The sequence below is a fragment of the Rhagoletis pomonella genome, unplaced genomic scaffold (genome assembly GCF_013731165.1).
Source record: "Rhagoletis pomonella isolate Grant_MI unplaced genomic scaffold, Rhpom_1.0 Rhpom_scaffold_00002, whole genome shotgun sequence".
NCBI classification, from domain to species: Eukaryota; Metazoa; Arthropoda; class Insecta; order Diptera; family Tephritidae; genus Rhagoletis; species Rhagoletis pomonella.
Window position 1 is genome coordinate 45,440,328 of NW_023458556.1, and position 23,350 is coordinate 45,463,677.

Below are 23,350 nucleotides of genomic sequence, written 5' to 3' on the forward strand. Positions count from 1 at the left end.
TTCCGCTTCTGCGCCTGACTGGCTGGCATGCATGTAATAATCGACACCTCTTTTGCAAGCTGACCTAAATTGAGTGCTATGAGTTTGCGAAGCTGTAGATTTCAATGGGACGCTTTTGAGACTCATAAACAGAATGTTCAACATTTGCTGCAAAGAAGTCAGAAATTTGGGAAGGGGCTGTAGTAAAAAATATCTATGTTAAAGAAGGATTCTGCTTTAAGATGTCCAAGAAATTTATTTTTCTTTATCAATCAAATGAATTCCACAGTTCTTGGCTGCGCTTTTCCTCCAATCTATGGCGTCCGAGTTGATGTTATCATACAAATTATGGAACCCATAGTTTTATGCCGCCTCCAACCGGCAGACTATTTTCATGGCAAGCCTTTTTCATGAGAGAAATTCACTCGAAAGTTAGCCAATGCCAGCCAGAGAGCGATATTCATCAAAAAAAAAAACCTTTCAAATATTTTAATAAAGCCAAGCAAATGTTACAGAGCTAAAACCTGCGGGTGTGTTGGGCGAAATATTTGCAATCCCAAAAGCGTGAAGTACATTTTCTGCAAGTCCGTTCCTGTCCAGAAGCGGTTCACTTTCACTTCCACTGATTGTTACCAGTACTTCGTGAAAAAAGCTTACAGAATGTCTCGGTTAAATTACCAGGACGAAGAACGAAAAAAGAGGACTGACCCGTATAATAGAGGGCGGATGGTCACCGTATGTATAATACAAGTATCTTACTCATATCGTAATTTAAATCAAATATTTACGAGTAAATTATATTTTTTAATTGTACAAAAAATTGAACTAAGTCCTTATCAAGGACTTCGCGTTCTTTTCTGCTAAAATGAGTTTATCATAATTCACACACGATCCTGGGCACAACTTTCCCTGTGATTTCGGGAAAAATGAATTTTACTCAAAGCATATTAGGTTTTCTGGGAAAATGTCTAAATATTAGTTAATTTTTTTCAATTATATAAATTTAAACTATCAGTATTAGCAATGATTCGTGATTTATAGATTGTACAAAGAGTTCCGATTAAATAAAAGCCCTTAAGTGGGGTTGCGAAACAAACTGGCGAAGGTTTTCGTTATATTTTATTAGGGACATTTTTATTTTTTCATATTACTTATCTGCTTAAAAATATTGTCGGCCGCTGTGGTGTAGTGGTAAGCAGTGCGCACTTCCACTCCACAATGCCTGGGTTCAAAACCTGGTCAAAGTAACATCGCAAAAATATAGAAAAAAGGTTTTTTCTTAACAGCGGTCGTCCCTCGGCAGGCAATGGCAAATCTCCGAGTGTATTTCTGCCATGAAAAACAGCTTCTCATAAAAATACAATCGCCGTTCGGAGTCGGCGTAAAACTGTAGGTCCCTCTGCTTTGTGTGACAACATCAAGGCGCGCGCCACAAATCGGAGGAGAAGCTCGGCCAAACACTAACATATGTGTAAGCGCCAATCTATTATATTATTATTTAAAGGACTGCTTAAGAAATAAACGACAAAAGACGTCCTTTATATTGAAAAATAAAATATTATAAAGGACAGAGAGTTAATATAAAGGATTGTCCTTTAAAATAAAAGACGGATGGTCACCGTAAGCATTATATAAGATTTAGGGTAGTATGGAAACTCGCTTCACGATAAAAGAGTTATAGCGAGGGAATTTTTATTAATTGATTACCTGCTGAAGTGATCGCAATGAGCGGCTAGTACTAGGCTAATTTACTGAATCGAACATGTGAGGCTGCTGAGCAAAAAAAACGTGCGTTTGGCGCGCAGAACGCTGTATCTGAAAAACAATGCGCCCGTCCATGCTATGCGATTTAGGATAAGAGAAGGATTACATTGGAAAAATAAATAAAAATATAAAAATCCAAGCTGCAAACTTATCAGCCGCTTATCGAAGATATGGAGAAACACGAAATTTGTATATCTTTTAGCAACCTAGGAGCTGGTATTTTTTCTCCTAACTCATTTACATAACTTTCATATACTACATGTGTAGGAATGTATTAATTTCCTTTCGATAAAGTGATTATTCAGAGAAACTTAAAGATTTACTTTCATCAAATAACACCAACAATTTTCTTCTCTTTTCAGAAACACTTCCATCGCACCTCACTCTTAATTAAGGCCTTTAATCATAAGTTTCGCTTAGACTTGGAATTAAATTCGTAAGTATTCGTACAGCTTACCTATCCAATTTTCACACATACACTTGGCATACCAATTTTTAAGTATTTTACAGTCTGCCATTGTATTCGTAAAATTTTATTTCCGCTAGTAAGTAAATTTCAATTAAAAATTAGTAAATGCCATTAGCAGAACCACATTGGTACTATATTAATTATATTTTACACAAATGGGTTATGTCCTTTATTCCGTTACTTTTAGTTACCGTTTTTTTTATATTTTTTTTTCGAGTTTGTTAATGAGCTGCCATTTCACATACACGCGCACATGAAAACCCTTTTAAGCAGATTATCAGCTGAGTGAAATTTACTCAAGTTGCCATCGATTCGACATCGTTCGTAAATGATTGTCGCTGACATTTCCAATTTGTCGCTGTCGTGTTCAACATTGAATGAACGTCAATTCAGGAATTCAGGAAGAAAGAAGCGCTTGTTGAAAAGAAGATGCACAAAAAATAACCTGTAGATAGATAATGGCATTGTAATTCAGACAGGAGTTTATTTTTATGAATACTGAAAGAATGACATCTATTGTTTTCATGGTTTTCACTTTATCTAGGACACCGATAAGCAGAGCTGGGTTGGCCAACAGCTGCAAGTTTTCACGAAAAAATTTACCTACGTTAAAACAAACCAACTGCTGCACTTTTTTACGGCAGATACAATCATAATTTCCGTCACATACGCTTTGAAGAATAGAAATCGTAACGAGTCTCCGCGTTCTTATAAAAAACTTGAGGAAACAAATGACTTCAATATGACTTACTACTTAATAACATATTTGCATGCACAACATTTCTAATACATTTTAGCAGAAAATGGTACTTTCTCGCTTAATTTGAAGGCATTCAAAAAAAGTTCAGAATTGCCTTTGAACTTGAAAATTCCTGAAAATTTACGAAAAATTCTGAACGGAGCACAAAAATTCCCAAAACGGTCGAAAAATCTCAAAGTAGTGCAAAAGATCCCAATAAAATACCGAAAACTTTCAACTAATTTGAAACTATTTTTAACCGACTTCAAAAAAAGGAGGAGGTTAGCAATTCGTCGAAATATTTTTATTTATTTATTTTTTTTTTGATGTACATATGTTACCGCATAACTGTGGACCACGTCAACCGATTTCGAAAATTCTTTTAGCATCGGTAAGGTAGTGTCTCAGAGGTGGTCTCACACTAATCTAGTTTAGATCCGATTGGATCGTGAAAAAATAAACGGTACTCGTAAATTTGTATATGAGATTTGAAGTCGGTTTTGTTTTTTGCTTAAAAATTACACTGGTCGACGGCCAAAATTTACCAGAGACGCCGTTATGAAATTCGTATGTAAAATCACCCCCTGATTCCGAAAATCAAGGTTATTTTTAATTTTATGGTACCGTTTTTGAGATATTTGCAATTTACCGTTTTTGCAAAAAAAAAAAAAAATTGGGTCCACTTAATCATATATATCTCAAGAACGAATTAAGCCATTCCAAAACGGTTTGAAGCTTTTAAAAGGTAATAAAATTTTCTATAAGCTGTGCATACAACACTTTTTGCTAGGCCCTGTAGATTCAAAGATAACGAACAATCATTACCGATTTTTTAAATTTTTTTTGTAAAAATATAAAAAAAATTGTACTTTGCGGGGAAGGATCTCGAAAACCTTTTATTTTTTTGCAGATTTTTTTTTTCTCCCTAAGCTCTGTTATATTACAAAAAAAATAAGGTATCATCGAAGAAAATCGATGCAAAACTACGTAAGTTATAAGCGATCAAATAAAAATACCCAGGTTGCGCAATTTCAACGTATACCTCAAAACGTATGTATGGTATAAAGAAGAGTGAAATATCTAGCTATGCTCTGTTTCTATTGAGTTAAAAGTTCAATTTATGAATGAAATTACCCATATTTTTAACTTTTTTTTTAAATTTATTTATGTTTATACTATATTCTAACAATCTTTATCTTAATTTGATTTTACTATGTTGTCGAAATAATTATGTGTTCTACTTTGACGCTTATTCAGTTTAGGATCGGTTTCTCTTATGAGAAACCAGCAGTAATCACCCATCATTGCGACGTCCCAGAATCCTTGATATCATTTGCTGATGAAACCTTTCGCCATGTTCATCACTTTCGTCGCCAAGATTTGCCGGAAAAAAGCTCAAATGTGAGTGGAGAAAGTGAATTTTTAAAGACATATTTACGCCCATTTTCGCATAATTATTGATTAGGTCGTTCACTATCTGCTCGTAGTTAGGGCTTTTGTGTCTACCGAGAAAAGAAGCAACGACCTTTTCAAAGGATTCCCACGCTGCTGCCTCAACTGATGAGAGTAGTCCTTTGAATTGATTATTGTTGATCAACTTTCTTATTTGTGGTCCAACAAAAATACCTTCCTTTATCTTGGCTTGAGAAATATCTGGAAAAACTGTTTTCAAATAGTCGAATGCTTCGCCTTCTTTGTCCAAAGCCTTAACAAAGTTTTTAATGAGACCGAGCTTGATGTGTAAGGGTGGAAGTATGATTTTCTCTTTCTTGACAAGAGGGGTGTATTTGATGTTATCCACACCAACGGTAAACTCGACTCTTTCCGGCCAATCCTTTCTGACGTAGTGGTCCTTACGAGCTCGGCTATCCCACTTGCAGAGGAAGCAGCAGTGCTTGGTGTAGCCACTTTGTAGACCGCATAGCATTGCAACGACTTTGAGATCAGAACATATTTTCCAATCATGCTCTTCATATTTGATAAATTTGAGTATTTTTTGCATTTCCTCGTAGGTTTCCTTTTTATTTACTGCATGTGCAATCGGGATAGAAGGCTTTTTGTTACCAATATGCAATAATACAGCCTTCAAACTCAGTTTATTGCCGTCTATGAACAATCGCCACTCTTTTGAATCATATGTTTGACCAAACTCTTTGAATAAACCAAGGATGTCGTTGCAGTAGCATATACTGTCTTTCTTGGTATAGTGTTTGGAAAATGGTTCGTGACGAGTTCTACTATATGTCACCTTAACATCGGATGACACAAATTTAAATTGTTGCATACGAGAAGTGTGGATCTCGGCCTTTTCCTTGGATAATTCCAAATCTCTTATCCAATCATTAAGTTGTGCTTGTGACAGAACGTTTCTTTCGTTTTCCATGCGAAATTCAGTACAACTTGATCCCCCGCACTCAGATGTTACTGTTGACAATGGAACTGGATCCGCAACTGCCGTTGAATGTAGTACTGGTAATGTCACTGTAGGTACGCTAGCATAGGTTACTCCTGTTGATCTTCCAACGCCAAGTACTTTTGTTTGACAAATATAACACTCTATTGAATGGCAAGTAGGTTCTCTCCATATCATTGGTGTATCAAATTTTGTTTGTTGTCCTGATTCCCACTGAATCAATTCTACTCGACACGATGTACACAAAGTGTTCGGTGTCCATGGTTTTTCAGCATTTTTAGGCTCAATTCCAAAATACTTGGAGTATAAAGTTTTGATATGATCTGAGAACACTCGTCGTCGCCTTATGATAGTATATTGGCCACACATGAAACAGAACATATCTGGATCCTTATTACACTCAAATTCTCGCGTCCTTTTACTCATTTTATTTTTTTTAATAAATCACGGTTTTGAAATTAGACTTATGAACTGAACTATCTCCGGCGAGCCTTGAAGATGTTATGAAGTTTCAAAGCGCATTAACTCATATTTATACTCGGAACAAGAATAAAATTGAAAAAATCAAATCTTACCTAGACAGAAAGGTTCCTTTTTATAACAAGCCGGGAAAAGAAAATACTACCTGTTTTAGATGTAGGCTTTAGAAATTCTCTGTGTCTTATAATTTTGAAAATCTAACTGCATACTTACCCATAACTGACGGAAATACATGTTTATAACTACATGCCTACAGCAGGTTTCGAACCCAACCACTCTTCCTTTCGATGCAACCACTCTACTACTATAATACAATTCGAGTATTAAAAGTACTATTTGATTTATTTAAAGAAAAAGTGTTATCATTGTTATGGTGTTATTCGTTTATCCGGATAATATCTCACTTGCACTTTATACCTTTAATATATGTATGTATGTATAGGTACATACATTGAAGTTGCGCAACCTGGGTATTTTTATTTGATCGCTTATAACTTACGTAGTTTTGCATCGATTTTCTTCGATGATAGCTTATTTTTTTTGTAATACAACAGAGCTTAGGGAGAAAAAGAAAATCTGCAAAAAAATAAAAGGTTTTCGAGATCCTTCCCCGCAAAGTACAATTTTTTTTATATTTTTACAAAAAAAATTGAAAAAATCGGTAATGATTGTTCGTTATCTTTGAATCTACAGGGTCTAGCAAAAAGTGTTGTATGCACAGTTTATAGAAAATTTGATTACCTTTTAAAAGCTTCAAACCGTTTTGGAATTGCTTAATTCGTTTGAGATATATATGATAAAGTGGACCCAATTTTTTATTTTTTTTTCAAAAACGGTAAATTGCAAATATCTCAAAAACGGTACCATAGAATTAAAAATAACCTTGATATTCGGAATCAGGGGGTGATTTTACATAAGAATTTCATAACGGCGTTTCTGGTAAAGAGAAAAAGTTGAAATTTGTGGTCCAGTGTTACTTGTATTTTATCAATTCCCAAAAAAAGTACCTACGGTTTAGCTCGTAGCTGAATAGGTGCCTAACTATGGTCTCACCGTCATTCTTAGCAAGACGGAAATGCTCTTATTCACTCCGGAATTCAAGATCCCATTAAAAAACTCTACACTTAGGTTGGAGTTGGAGTTCTCGTCTGATGGAATTCGCTAGAGAAAGTTTCACTTCTTAGGCAAGAAGAACGCGTTCAATACACAGCCCTACCAAAGTATTAGTTGTTGATTGCGGATCATTCCCACACCATGCTGAGGATAAGCTTTTTTGACATTGAAGTCAAAACTGACAGACCTTTTACTCGATTTGTTTAAACAAGTTTATAAATTTTCTGAGGTCTTCGAATGAGTTCCTGATTTCGCGTTTCTAAAATGGCTCTAAGCAGCGTTTTTCAGACACTATACATAGATACACTACCCTGAATGGGACGTCAATGAAACAACTAAGCACTAACCTTAATTGCCAAGCGGCGAACGGGACCCTGAACTCACTGCTGGTGCACTCGAAATTGGTGAGGGATTGTCCGATTTCTCGTAAATTGGGTCGAAATCTTTTCTAATTAGACTTACTTATTATTATGAGTTCCAGGGCACAGTGAAATCTGCATAAGTGACAAATTGGCTAGGAAAGTTACCCTTGAAACGATATCACTGGGCTAGGAGCGATTGGGACCGTCAGTGACCACCTGTGGTTCACCTTTAGATAGATGGGCCTCATGTTAGCTTAGCGAACGAAAACTGGAACATATGTAATTGCAAGAAGCTTATGACCTAGGGTGGATCGCGTAAATGCAAACGATCTGCTAATAAATACTTGAAGTCCCAAAACTCTCGGTTGAGTGAGGATTCTGATAGGTAACTCTCTACGATAGGAATTCACGCAGTGCATCCAGCAATGAAAGGAAGTACACATCGGCCGACATGGGCCCACTGTGATACCGTAATAGAAGCTCTATACATTTTTATTTATCCTAGAAATGAAGTCAACTTACCTCTCTAATGTAGGTCACAAAATCATAGATACTAGCTGCAATCATTTCAGCCAGACACTCAAGAAAGTAGTTATGGAACGAATGTCGACGGACACACGCCAATAGGGATCACTGATATTTACTTAGACAATGTTCTACACTGCCGACTTGCTCTACATTCGAATGTATATAGATCGGTGATGGGCACCATCTTGCACGCGGGCAAAGCTTTTTTAAGCTTTCTATGCATTTTGTATAGACGATTGCAGAATACAAGCTCTCTCTGCCCATCGCTGATATAGATCCATTCGGTTGGCGTACATTCCCTTCCAGCAGTGGTCTGCATAATCTCGATTATATGTCGGATCCGTTGTAGCGCCAGTAAGTAGAGTGAACTTAAGCTTCTTATACAAACTCTTCTTTATTATGTGTCATTTTTGATTGTGGCGTATTAATATTTATTTCAATTGTGTTATTGAGTTTCGTGCCACGATTTATTTGTTACGAAAAATGGAAAAACAATATTGCTTAAGCGGTAGAAGTTATAGCAGCTATTTCGGAGATCACCACATCTCCTCATCAGACTTCTTTTTTTGCTTCTTCTTTATTATATTTTAGTTGAAATGAGTTCCATCTTTGTTTGAAATTTAAAATCAATCAATTTTGCATGCTAAGCTAAATCCAAACACCAAAAAACTGCCTTGAGCCGAAGTGAGAAGCAGGAAGCTACGAAATAACAAAGAATTGGCTGACTTATTGCTGATAATAATTTCGCAAACTATACAAATATTTACTATTACTTCTTCACACGCACTTAAGCATGTACATACATACATATATAAATATTTTCACATACCCATGTACGAAGGTACATAAAAAATTCAAGTGTACACAGTAGTGCTACTGATTACTGACATTCATTGTTGTTATTGCCCTCAACTACGAACAGCAAGGATCATTTAAGAACACGTGGCACAGCTCACAGCACATAAATTCTCTCGCGCTGGGGTATAAGCTACTAAATTTTTATTAAGTGATAACCACAAAGTGAGTGCAGCATGAATGTGGAGGTGGTTGAACGGACGGACGGCTGGTCTGTTGATTGGCCGGATTCATGAGGTAGCTGGACAAAAAAAAGGTCACTTTTTATTATACTTTACAAATATCTTTGCTCTCTACTTTCATTACATACATACATTGGCACCTTTCTGCTGGCGCTTGCTTCAAAACAATTTCGCAAGTGCGCAGACCTTGCCATATTTGAGCATATTTTCTACCCAAGTTGTTATGGCTAGATTTTCATTTTCGGCCATTAATAAAAGTAAACAAACACTAAATCGAATTACATTGGATTGGTGGGATGTAAGGGGAAAGGGGAGTATCATACAGTGCCAATATGCAAAAGCAAAATGCCAGTGTAAGGGTAGAGTGCCAAAGGCTGAAATAAAATAAGAAAAATATTTTCGTACCATTTAATCCTTATTTTGCTTGACTTCGCTGGAAGGCCATTTCGAATTACCCTAAGACAGCGTCAGTTCTTCTGTGAGCCTTAGTTTCAAGCAAGGTTAGGTGCTACAGCCATAGCGGGCGGACAACAGCTTACGCGCGCATAGCCTGCAAGCTGTTTATTTATGAATCTGAAAAACTTGCTGTAATTTGATATAGGTTTGTATGCATTTATGTAGCTAAGTAGATAATATAATTTTTTTTCTGTAAATCATGGAAGTTTCTGCAATAGTTAAATTAGCAGGCTGGATAACTAGCAAACTGTGGCCGTCTATTCAGGGTCTGCAATAACAGCCGAGCTGCTCTAAAGACCTTGGAAATCTTTCGCAAACTTAAAAAAAGAATTGCTCAGGATGTTAGCTGAGACTGTACTTATATGAGTAATAGGATGGTGTTTAAGGCCACGAAATGGCTGATGAACTGACATACTACGTTTCTCTGAATCGCCTAAATGTGCCGGCGACAATTTTGGGGGCCAAGCATAGCGTGAACTTTCAGTTGCGTCAGGCATATTATAAACAAGCCTCATAAGAATCTTTGGTGAAATACTAACAACTGCAAAACAGCCAAGTGTTTCCTGAAAAGGCCAAACAGGGTGGTGGCAAAATTTTGTTCTCAGACAGAGAAGTAGTAAACTGCGAGCACTGATAGGATTGATTACGTGGCACAATCCCTATAGGTGAAATTTTTCTTGAACATGACGTAAGTGCAGAGTATTTTCTTTGTAGTTGCCCGGCCTTCGCCAGACTGAGGTGGTATATTCTTTTGTATTGAGAATGGACGAATATTACTATCGTTCCTCGGAACCTATTCCCTAAGCCTAAGGTAGTACAATGAGCAGTATTACCTGAGTACCTGGAAACATTTTTTTCGGTCACCCAAACCTCCATTCCATTCCATTGTATTCCAATGATTGGGTCAAATCAAACGGACTGCTGTCAACAAGAGTTGACGCGTTGGACGACACAGAGGCCTATTAAGGTTGATGGGAAAATATTTTCACATACCTGTCCGTACATGTCCTAAAACCAACCGTACATTCCTTCCAGGGAGAAGATACCTCTATGAAAATATTGTCCTCATCATTCCGTTTTACCGGAAAGAACTGTGCTCTGTAGTAAATAAGCTACATAAAAAAGGAAATAAGAAATTTCGCTCACCTTTCGCCAAAGACTATGCAAAATGTAGATAAACATTTTATGAGATTAAACTGTGAAAATTCCTTAACAGCAAAGGTTTTCTTTCATACAAGCTTCGGATTCAGAATTATTGCCGGACAAGCTGGTCGCAGCTAAATCAAGCTGCGTTCTGCTCTTTTCTTTATCAGTTTTGCTTAGATTGGCACGTTTTTGTTTATTTAAAATGGTGGGCTTATCGCTGCAGGTGAGCACAAAATAGAAAGGTGTAGAAATAAAAGAAAGTTAAAAAACATAAAATTTAAAAGATAGGAAAACGCAAAAAATAAGACCAAAGCGAAATCAAAAGAATTTTTTACACGTGTGCTTTCACACTTTGACCCAAATTGATGCCAAAGCAGAAGGCAAGCGGCTTGCAAGTAAAAAGTAGCCACAGCAGTGATTGTGATGCCAGCTAAATACGTACTGAAAGGCAACTATCTGTCTGTCTGTCTGTCCAGCTGTGTGCTACCCACTAGCAATAAGCAGAGTCTCTGCTAAACACTGGCTTTCAAAAAAAAAAAAAAAGTTCGAGTAGACAATTATTCGATTCTGTTGGCCGAGAGCCTTGCGCTGACCGCAAAAACCAAAGTGTCGAAAGTGCCACTTAGTTTTTATTGCGTTTATTTGTTTTTGCTTTCCACACGCTTCTGTTCTACCTTTTTGCTCTGAAACTAAGGCAGTAAAGAGTATATATTTTTTTTGGGTCTGTCTTATTATTTTTATTGCAAACATTTTTGTGAGAACAATATTCGATGTAGAGTGGCAGACATTGTTGGGGAGTAACTATATAAGTGCTTACTTGCAGTGGCCTGTATAGCTAAATAAATGGCAAATAAATTAAAAATAACAATACAAAGTTACCATAACAATTTCCAACGCAGAACAAATTGGCGTAAAATAAATTGAAATAATTGCCGAAAAAAACAAAAAGCGGTGCGAAGTTGTTACAATGGCTCCCAAAACTTTGGTTATTAGCGGGAAAAAGTCTTAAAGTACTTACCTGCAGTATGTACATAAATATGTAATACATATTTTTTTGTTAGTGAAATGATTTTCAATTGAGGAAAAAAGGTACTGCATATCGCTTCAGTCCTGACGAGCACATGGAAATATCCACGTTAACCGATTAAAAAAGTTGTTAATTTTAGAAGCCAAGTTAGATCGAAGTCATAAGTTTTAAAAATTTTCATGAAAAAAAGCCAAAATTAATTAGATTGAAACTAAATTTTAGGTGAAGGTACTTACTTAATTTGTTTATTAATTTTTTCCTAGCTTAGTGCGTCATACCTACTCAATTTGCTTATTAGTTGTCTGTGATGGCATGCTTATGTTAGAAATTTTTTAAATTTGCATGAATAAAATATATTTATAGTAAAATTTTTACTTAAGAAAATACCAGGTTTAGCTAAAAATACCCTTAAAGACGAAGTACATACATCAACGATACTTACGGAAATTCGAAGTTAACGCTAGTAATCCGCGGTAATATTAGGGAAAATGAAAAACCAATTTTCTCGGAAAATTAACGTGATTGAATTTTTGCATTGTCATAAATTGCTAATTAGTTTTAAAGAGCGAAACCATGTGTTATGTACATATGTGTGTATGTTTTCTTTTCACAAAAATATTTTCCTTTGTTGGTTATGTACGAAATTTTGACAAAACGTATTTTTTTTTTTTTGGTTTTCATCATTCTTTACTTTCTCCTTGATGGTATATTTAATTCAAATGAAATAATATGCCTGAAGTACATATATATAATTTTTTATTGAAAATAAAACATTTACTTACTAAATTTACGCAAAAAATTATTTTCTTAAAACAAAAAATAAAAGGAACAACGCTTGAGAACCATGTTGCTTAAAAAAAACTAAATGTTTATCTGCGCGTTACCTTTGACGGCAAGCGTTCATTTAACCACCACCTTGATATATGTAGATATAAAATAGAAAAAAATTGGTACGGTATTCAATTGCATTACTAATTAGTATTTCTGAAATTTTTTGTTTTGTAAGAAAAAATTGGTATTTTAAGTGTTTTTCTCAAATTTTTATTCACGAAGTATACAAATATGCATATAAGAAGAAAGGGGGTTTAATCGCTTTTAAAACGATACCAATTTTTTTAAATCGGTTAGTAATTTTTTTGTTGAAAATATTTTTATTTTCAAAAAAAAGGTATTTTTTCATTTAAATGTGTTTTTTTTCAAATTTTTATATACGAAGTATACAAATATGCATATCACAAGAAAGGGGGTTAAATCACCTTTACAACGATATTAATCTGACCTTTGGCCCGTTATAGCACCTGTAATATAAGTTTCCACAAAATGTATACACCAAATAAATAAGAGCAAAAAGCGGACCACGTCTGTATTTTTACTTTTTTTGCTTTTTACATGCAATAATTAAAAATAATTTTTTACCAAAGGTCCAATTTCGAACTTCGAATGCCCATGTCTCGATTTCGGAGGCTAACTTCAAAAACGGAGAAATTCCTTTTTTTACTTATGACTCAGTCTCTTAAAAAAAAGTTAGTTTGGTCCAATACCCAGGCGAGTGCTGTACAGTGTTATGAATCTGCCGAAAACTCCTGAACAGAAATTGTTGCATCAAACCCAATATGGTAATCTGAATACATGAAAGTATGTAATACCAATCCAATTGTAGCATATGCCTGTCTAGTAGAAGAAAAAGGAAACGCAATTCACTCATTATAAACTTAATGCGAAGGATACAAATATTTTACACATCCATAATTTCCAACTTAATAGACCAGTCGAAAGGAGTTTGTGTCAAATTTTGACAAAAAACGTTATTTTTATTGGTTTTTCATCATACCTCATCATCTAATTTAATTCAGAAAAAGACATTTGCCTAATATACATATTCATAACGCTGAAACCATAGTGGAGCGGCAAGCAAACAGCATCGACCAAAGCATCGATTACAAACGTATTTGTGTCAACGGGAACGCGCATAGTGAAGAGGAAACCGTACATACATAGCTTTATTTACATTAGAGTGGTCCAAAAAAAAATTTCCGAAATAGGGTTTGAGGCACCTGCCAAAATTTTTTCTCTGCCGAAAGAGGTGCTAGCTCCAAACATTACATTTCTCAGTATTAATTTACAGGATGCTCATAAAACTTTAATATCTTACTCCAGAAGTATTTTGTATATGTATGGGTGGTCCTTAAATGTAGGAAGCAAATTTTTACATCATCTTTCCTAAGCCTCAACCCCTATGTCGATGCTACTATAGTCAAAGACATCATAAATAAATTTTTGTCCCGATTGACGTCGGTTAAGGCGTGTCGCGCAGGGGGCAAAGTTCAGACGGAGACACAAAAAATAAAAATTAATATATTTTTTTTTTCATCTAATACCCAAAATTTATACCACTATAGTCGAGGATATCAGATATGGGTCATTCCATGTAAAAGAGGAAAATTTAAATATGCACTATTTATATCTATTTGAATGACAACATTTCATTAATCTGTTGAAAAATATGAAAAACATAAAAGGAAGTGTAATTTTTGTCTATGCAAACTTTTATTGCATGTATAATTACTTTAAACTAGTCACAAAGAGATGTCCCACCAGTCACAAATTTAAATATTTTTTAATATTTCTATGAAGATTATATAAACCTAATTTGTATTGAAAACGAAAGCGTATAGCTTATATTTGACAACAGAAAAAGAATCTTTTGGGAAAATTAAGTGTTTTCGCTACAATTCATTTTTAAGTGCACAAGGGTAAAATAGAGAGTGTTCCTTTCATTTTACATAAAACTAAGAAATCGTCTGGCATTTTTGTTAAAGCTGTAGAATGTCCCACCAGTCCCAATGGAATGGCCCATGCATATCTACAAATTTTGGCCCCGATCGTAGTCGGTTAAGGCGTGGCGGTCAGGGGTCAAAGTTCAAATTACCCAATGAAGACGTTATAACTGACTCCAATCGGGACCAAAATTTATACATATGTAATATCTGTGACTAGCTTCAGTTGTCATTGTAACAGTAGCATTTTTAAAAAAATCACAATTTTTTTTTTTGTCAGTTTCAAAGCGATTCAATAGCGCATTTCAAGGTCATTGAGCACCCCGTATTGCACATACCTAAAAAAAAAACTAAGCCGGTTTTGCACGATGACATTTTTGTTTTCCCTTACAAAATTGATATCATACTAACATACATATATACGTACGTGTACCGTCTGCCTCCATGTTCCACCTTGCCATAGGCTGTCACATTCTTACATGCCTCTTTGAACATTTTGTGCACTGGCCTAAAACTGCATTAAAATAATTAGTAAAATATTTATTTGGGCGGCCATTTTTTTTTGCTTTGGCAGCGGTACCGTGCAGTCATTAATTGCTATTTATTTTGGTATTTGTTGCTCCCACTCAGGCTATTTTAGCGCTGTTTACGCTGCGCTAATGCATACAAATACACATACAAATGTATATACATATCTACATATATCTACTTATAATAATATTAACTGCTTTGCACTAAATTGTTTTGTTTTTTTAGTATTATTATCTAAATTTCATTCAAAAAAAAAATGGCATAAACACACAAATAAAGTAATTTTCCTGTTTTTCATTAATATTTATTTTAGTTGTTCTTGCACACATTTTCGTTTATTCAGCCTATTTATTTTTTGTGGTTATTGCCGTTTTTATTGTTCGTTCCACTACCAGCACAAATTGCTTGCGCCACAATTGTTCAGCGTTTGCATACCCGCATCAACGTCATAATAGTATGTAGATCACCAAATCAGCACCCACACTGCCGTGCATACCAATCAACTTTGCCCACTAACCTCTAAGTTATTTTAGCCTCGCCACTTGGCATAAATGTTTATGCAAATATTTTCATTGCTTTGCATTCGAAAAGCGTCCGTTGATTCAAAAAATTGTGTAGCAAGTTGACTACATATACATACATACATATACTTACTAGGTAAAAACAACAAGTTTTGATTGCGCAATAAAATATCTTTTTATATTTTTATTACATAATTGTTTTCATAGCGAACATTAAAATATCATTTACTCAATAAATTAATTCATTTAAGCAGTCAGGCGTTGAACTTTGCGTACATATTTGTTTTGAAGAATGCAAAAAAAAAACAAAAACAATAATGTTAAGTGCAATAATGGCAATTAAAGTGGATTAAAGTAGTGGAGCGTTATTAAAAATTTCAATTGTACTGTGTACCTAAATGCGAGTGGAGATTTATTTGATTTTTATTTATTACAATTAATTGCTACTCATAGCCTCAAGATAAGGTTTATTAATTTATATTCTCTGTTAATCTCTTTAAATGCTCAATCAGTAAAAGTACTTAAATAAATTATGAATGTTGTCTTTTTTTTATTCAATAAAGGAAACAAATTTCAAATCTTGAAAGCGTGTTTTTTTTTTTAATAGCAAATATTTTCGAAGGTATTTAGAAAGTAGGTAAAGTATCGACTTTCTCATGCAATTTCAATTTATAATCTTATAACTCGAGTCGACATATCGCGCACTTTCTTCAAAGGTGTATTAATTCAAAATTTATTGCAACAAATATTAAAAAAAAATAAAATAAAATCCGCCTACTTTACAAATAATGTAGTACAACCTGATAGTTTTAGATGTTGCGAGAGGGAGTAATATAACAAAAATACTTTTAAGGTGCTGCGAGACACGCGGGGTATTTGTTAGTTGAAGATATTCCTAAATAAATGATTTCTCAAATGCTTTCGATTGATACCCATATTGAAATATTTAGCTTATCTTATCGATTTATTTTAATTAAATTTTTCAAATAGGTGGCAACACGCTTCAAAAATATTTTCGACATTACAAATTCTTGAACCTCTTTAGTTTGATACGTGTATTGTAATACTTCCTTTATTCCATCAATTTAATTGCATACAAATTTTCAAACAGCCGGCAGCCCTCTTCAAAATTTTTTTCGGACCTTAACGTTCCCAAATCTCTTTAGTTTGATACCCATATTGGAATATATTATTAATTTCAATTAAAATTTTCAAAGAGGTGGCAGCCTTCCACAAAAATATTAGCGGCTGTAAGCTTTCTTAAAACGTCTTACTTTTTACAGCCATACTTCAGCATTTACTTTATCTTATCAATTTACTTATCTGAGATTTACAAACAGGTGGCAACTCTTAATTTTTTTCTACGAGATTTTTCAGTACGAGAGATTGTTGAGATTCGGTTTACATTCAACGGGAGCACCACGCAGGAGCAGGTCCACTTTCCAAAGTGGGCCAAGTATTTAGAAGTAATTCTCGACAGCAAGCTGCTCTGGAATTATAACAAAGCTCAAAGCAATAAAAACGGAACAACGGCACTGTTCACATGCAAATAGACAACAGTTTTAACATGCCTTCTCTATGTGAAATACTTCTCTCTGTAGAATACTGAACATATCGCTCATTTGCTTTAGTAGTGTCTTAACTCGAAAAAAAAAACAAATTCGAGAAAAACCGCTTTAAAGATTTGAATTCACATTTCTCCCATATCAAAAAGGAATAGATGCATATTTTGTTCTAGTGAGCTACTGGTAATGGATTCATCTGTAAAACTTTTACACAACATAGAAGAAGAGGTAGCGATTATTTCTGCATACTTGACTCAATATTTGTATTTTTTTGGATTATGACACTATTGAAGTAAATGAGCGACATCTATAGACACTTGTCCATAGATTACACTCTATAGAGTCCTACTATTATAAAATCAACAGCAATCTTAAATCTGGAAAAGATGTAAAGAGGCGTGGAATTGAGAATAAGCAGGGGATTAAGATTTAAAGAAGCCGGCTCACGGATCGAGGGAGACTCAGTGCATTCAGATACTTGTTTTGATACCCAGCAGTACCGTCTTTTGTATAACGTCAATTCCTTTCAATAAGTGTATTCCTCAGGCCGAATTCCAAACTGCAAGGGAAAGGCGGATGAGTAGACTTCTCATTTGAACCGATATCTGAGCCATATGCGGCTCGCCAACCACTGCAATGTTCAATAAGAAACAAAACAGAAACTTTCGCAAAGGCCTACAGAGCGAGTCTTCATCTTCGCTGATGGTCAGGCAGCCCTGACATCTTAAGACTCAAGCAAATACAACGTAAACTCCTTACTGAATGCCGTAGGTCTTTAAATGAGGTGGACCAGCATTACAGAATTCATTTTATATGAATTCTTATTCGTGGTATTGAGGGTAATTGCAAAGCTTACGAATTGGCAGGATACGTTAAACTATACCTTTAAATCGTTTTTTTAGAGACCATCCCTTACATAGATTGCCCATTAACGCTGGAATAAGCTTTTGTACTGTCAAACCTCCATTATGACCTGGTATTTATGGAAAAGTGAATCGTTGATCGTAAATTTTAACAAAAAATGAGTAGCCTTCCCGCTCTCTTCCTAAAAAAAAAACCCTAATAAACCAAGATGCTAAAGGTGACCACCTCGGACTGTTGCCGTAGAAGAAAGAAAATAGTAGAAGAAGAAAACGTGTAACACCACTTATGCCATATGAAGAAAAAAATCACACGCGCTTGACAAACGATGCTTTCAGGCTTTGCAGAGTTCTCACAAGTAGAGATGGCATAGTTGACAATGTCAAAAAAGTGCTTTTTAATATCGAATTGGATTGTTAGCTCCATCTGTAATCACAACAAATCTATGTATATTAGTCTATGTATGGGGGATATTACCATTCCAACTTGACTTCACGTAATATTCCAGTAAAAATAAATTAACAAAAAAATACCTTGGAGGACTTGTTCCTCATTCGTGGTTCGTAGATTAGACCTTCGAAATTTTTTATTATAATCAGCGCTATTGAATATTTCGATGGTCTATAAATATACCATACTGAGAACTTAACTGGTCAGGTTTTTGTTGAGGTTGTAGCTAATTTCCATCTACCTTCCCTGTCTTATTCTTCTTCTCCTCTTCTATTTTTGGTAAGCCTTCGTTCTCAGTATTTTGACGCTCCTTTGTCGTACGACCACCTGCCAATGAGGCGAGACGACCTTTTTTTATAGTTTTACGTACCACCTGCCAGTGTTGCCACTCACATATTTTTGCACCTACCAAAAAACGTACCAAAACGGTTTTGAGAGTACCAAAAAGATTTTTTTTTGCAGTAATAAAAGAGAAGTGGTTTTTTATAATTTATTATTTTTCAATAAAGAAAGAAAAAGTTTTAAACATAAGTTAATTTCACTGGATTAAAAAATATATTTTTACACAGAGAATTTTTCACAATGTCCATGTACAATTTATTTTATTTTAAATTTTTTTTCTATTTTTTATAAAAAAAAGTTCATACTATAACAAAGAACATAAAAATATAATTTCTAAACTGTTAAAAACTCAGGAAAATTCAATAAATTTTCATGCAAATTTCCAATTTTTTAATTACATTTTTTAGAATTTTTTTTTGAGTATGCAGTTTTGTAGCCCAATAAATTTTGAACGTGGTCAAGTATGTTCTCAAACCACAAATTTATTGCAATTCAAATTAGTTTAGCTTTCTTACTTGTCCATCAATCCATTAAAACTAATCTGTCTTTATATATTTACTCTTGAAAAGTCAAGAATAATAGAATACAAGATTGAGCCGTCCTGTAGGCGATGACATTTCTCAAGTAAAAGCAAACAAGGTGGTCGTTTAACCCCTCTTTGCATGATTTTTTCCTTTGTTAAATAAATTAGGGTAATATAATTCATGCCCTAAATTCAAGGAAAAGTGTTAAAGAATTATAGTATAAATACATATATAATATAAAAATAATAAATAATATAAAATAAATTAAAAACAGTATGAAATATCCATCATCATGCAAATTTGCATGCCAAGCTCTATACAAAATAACTAAAAAGTAATGTCTCTTTGTATCATTTTTATTATATATACAGAAACACAAAAAAAAAACTTTTTTTCTACTCATTATTACTTTTATCAGGAAAAAATCTCAGATTAATTACACAAACATATTCAATATTTCTTTCAACTACAACCAACAGCGGAATGACATAGTCAAAACCGATATATAGTGGTTGTAACACTTGACTTTTTGGCTGCTACGTTTCTTATTATGCAAGGTTGCCAGCAACTATCAATTTACAGTACACTTGTTTTGGATACAATTTTGTGTTCCCTAAATGTTACGATGGAAATTTCCATCATCATACAATGAAGGGTCAAATTATTGGACTTTTAATTGACGAATAAATACAGAATATAGAAAAATCAAAAATATCGATGGAAGTAATTAATATTATTTTCCCTAACTGTCGCTTTTAAGGAACAGGTACCAAATTCAAAGTCAACGTACCAAATCATTTTCAAAGTACCAACGCAACGCTGCTACCTACATGTGAAATGAAAGAGCCAAGAAAAATGTAGATGCTCTAAGCCTCTGCTGAGTGTCGAATAAATACACATTCCCATCGAAAAATTTTTCTCAATTTCTGAAGATTTCTTTTGCGTTACTTCAGATTTTGTACGCCTTAGTGAGAATATTTCTTCGGTGTTACACCAAAGTGTAAGCGAGTTGATATGAAAAATGCTTAATTACTTTACACCTTATTCGCCACTCACCTACTGTACATATTTGCGATACCTACAATCTCTATTATTGGTACAATTAAAAATATATATACAGACGTATTACCCATCTCAGTGCCTTTATTGTTTAATGCCATTCCCTAAGCTGGTTACTTGAAAAGTGTGTTTCAGAAATTGATGCAACTTACGACCATAACTTGAAAGAAATGTGTCATCAAAAACTACTATAATCCTCCCTGAAACGCTTCGAAATTTGTTTCCATTTTAGCGCTAAACTTCTCCTTCCATTTCAACTGAATTGGTCCAGCGGGATGTTTGATTAGTTCGCTCCCAGTCAGCCACTTGCCTTAACAAATCAGCCACTCAAAAGTGAAAGTCAACCGGAAAAGTGGCTTCAAACAAAGGAAAGAATTTGTAGCCAAGCAACCAGCCGTTGAGTGGTAAATTTTAATGCGCTAAGAGTGTCCGATTTCACAAACAACAGCAACGAAGCTAAGATGTATGCAGAGATAGCAGCCAACCCATACTCCACTAAAATAATTCATTTACACACACACACACAACCCCATACGCCGAAAAGCAGCTCATCAAAGTAAATAGGCTCAATAAAAGCGCGAATAAACGTACACCAATTACGTAAATAAATGAAAAATTACAAAAGACCAAAAACGTTAAGAGCACACAAAACTACCAAAATACGAGTAAAAGTCGAAAATGGTGGGTGAAAATGGGAACTGGGGTAACGAAATTGTGTGCGCTTTATAAGCTTTTCGGAGTATGTTAAATGAGCAGATAAAGCGAAGTTTTTATTGCATGACTTATTCACGCTTTATCGCCATGCAGTTCAGCGTGGAGAATGGCGGATAGAAGACAGCGGGGTGGGTTTGTAATTGTGAGAAGCATTGCTGCCACTTAGGTCATTCGCTGCTTTCTTCTGCCTTGTTGCCTTGTAAGATTCAATTGCAAGTTATATACTCGACGTTAAAGACCAGTCAAGTGGCAGCTGTTGCCAGCGACTTAAGACGCGTTAAGCGAAATTTAATTGACAAAATTTTTTGTTTTCTCTTGCTCATTGCTGCTGTAAACAGATAGTGATGGTGGCGTCGGTGAATACTGTTTATGTGGCCTTAAGTAGCAAGGGAAATTGAAAATCAACCCACTCAATTTTTCGCTTCCAGTGTAAGAGCAAGATACTTACTTTGCATAGTTTTTGACGTTTGAGCGCTCCGTTTTATGTTCTGCCATAAAATAAAATTTAAGCAACATGCGTCCACTTATGCTCAAAAACAGTATTTTCTTACGAGTCAAGCGTGCTTGTAATATTAGCTTGTAGGCTTAAATATCGCTTCCTCGCAGCTTTCATTGTATTTGTAAAAATGAAAATCAAAACTTAGTATAAGCCATCCGTACTTATTTTTTGGGAGAATAAGGAAAAACATTAAAAAAAAAACATCTCTAAAGATGTTTGACCTTTTTACATTAATGAAGTAAAGCATTAGAATGCTGAGCCTCTAGAAGCTGCAGTTACCGATCCGAACTGCAAGTAAACTCAGCCAGCATAGTTGAATGTAAGTCGCTTTATTTATGCGTGAACATAAAATTTTAGCACAACAGCAATAAAACCGACCAACAGAATCAACGTAAATTACTTAGTCGTGGTCTTGGTGGAACCACAACAGCAACAGTGGCAAAAAGGGAAGCGGCAATAAAATTTTGAAATATTTTTTATTGTTGCTGTTATGTGCTTTTGAGGTTAAGCAACCCAAGAAAGAACAAATAGAAATTTAAGCAGCAACAATTCTAATTTTTTGCATACAAAAAAATACAATTATAATGCCTTAAGGCAGTGTCACACGATTGGGTATTTGCACAAAACTAGGTGCAAATCGTATCCCAATCGTATGAATGCTAAGGACTAGAGAGAGTTACCACGATGTTGCGACGCTCACTCGGAATCGAACCATTTCGTTAACTTAATGTCCTTTTATATTGTTCTTATATCGACCCTAGTACTCCCAGGTAGTCGCTCACCCTAGGGTTAATCTATGCCATCTCTTCCATATCTCATAGAGTTGGGTTTCTGCAAAGATTTGAGCAGTGAAATGTAGGATGCTGTGTACTTTCGGAAGTATGGGACATTCGTACCATTCCTCGCCAACAAGTCATCTTTACAGTTACGCTAAGTACTTCGGTGTATAGGCGCCTAAGTGAGTTGTATTCTATAATGTTTAGCAACCTTGTTTAAAGATATGCGTCATTCAGTGAAAGACTTTGTGTTGTTTCCTACGACATTGCCGTAGAGGTTGGAGCCTTCAGTATACATATTTATAACGTTGCATATATTGTGAGGCCTATGGTTATTTTATAGTTTTGGTGAAAGTATTTAAAGTCAAACAATAGTGAATACTGGCAGATATCGGTATGGGCGCCATCTTCAATAAAATTTTCAAATAGCCAAACGTACCATAAGTTCAAGGGCGGGCCGCTATCTCGCGATCAATTGCGTCAAGCCTAGACATGGCAAAGATACACACAGGATGAATACCGAGGACTACAACAATGGCTGCGCTAATCGTCATTCTGCACCTCTGGTGTGAAAACGTAAATTCGGCTTAAAGCTACTCGCCAGTTCAAAAGCAGAAAGAATATAGACCAAGTAATCCCATGTCTGCAATTTGGGAGAGTTTTTGTCCTGTTTTATATATATGGGGTCCGCAGCCCGGAGGTGGTGGTATTCATATGCAAACAGATGACTCAAAAACTCTATAGGCCATAGAAGCAGGTTACTGTGAGGAAAATACACACTTCACCAGTCTTTAAAGTTGCCAAAACAACGCAGTATCTTCCAATATACTCCGATGACTGCAAATAAGACCTAAGGTTGAGAAGAATATACCTGCAAGAGCCCCAACCCAGTATCCGTTTACGGTTGCCGGATTTCTGCAGCGTATTTGCAGATGAACTAACAGCTACTCATCAACGAAGGTGCAAGTTGGCTGATCGATGCCTTCCTTGGCCTGCAAGCAATAGCTATTTGATTAGCTATAATCAAGAGCAGCTGAAAAAGTGTAAGAAAGTATCTTGGATTCTTGATATGGCGCCTCTACTTACTCGTTATGCACCAAACTAATCGTAACTAAAAAAACCTTCCAGAATATTAAAAGACTCGCATTACTAACGAGGATGAACATCAATGTCCTTTACGAGAAGTTGAATGTCATAGAACTGTGGCTTCATAATCCA

General features: G+C 35.1%; 1 protein-coding gene across 1 annotated transcript in view; it reads left to right on the plus strand.

The window, feature by feature from the left end:
- Positions 1 to 23,350, plus strand: part of LOC118753434 (zinc metalloproteinase-disintegrin-like) — a 357,938-nt gene that overhangs the window by 308,494 nt on the left and 26,094 nt on the right. The window contains exon 4 of the mRNA XM_036488314.1: positions 2,106 to 2,179. Within this exon, the coding sequence (XP_036344207.1) occupies positions 2,106 to 2,179 (74 nt within the window). The remainder of the gene's footprint in view (positions 1 to 2,105; positions 2,180 to 23,350) is intronic.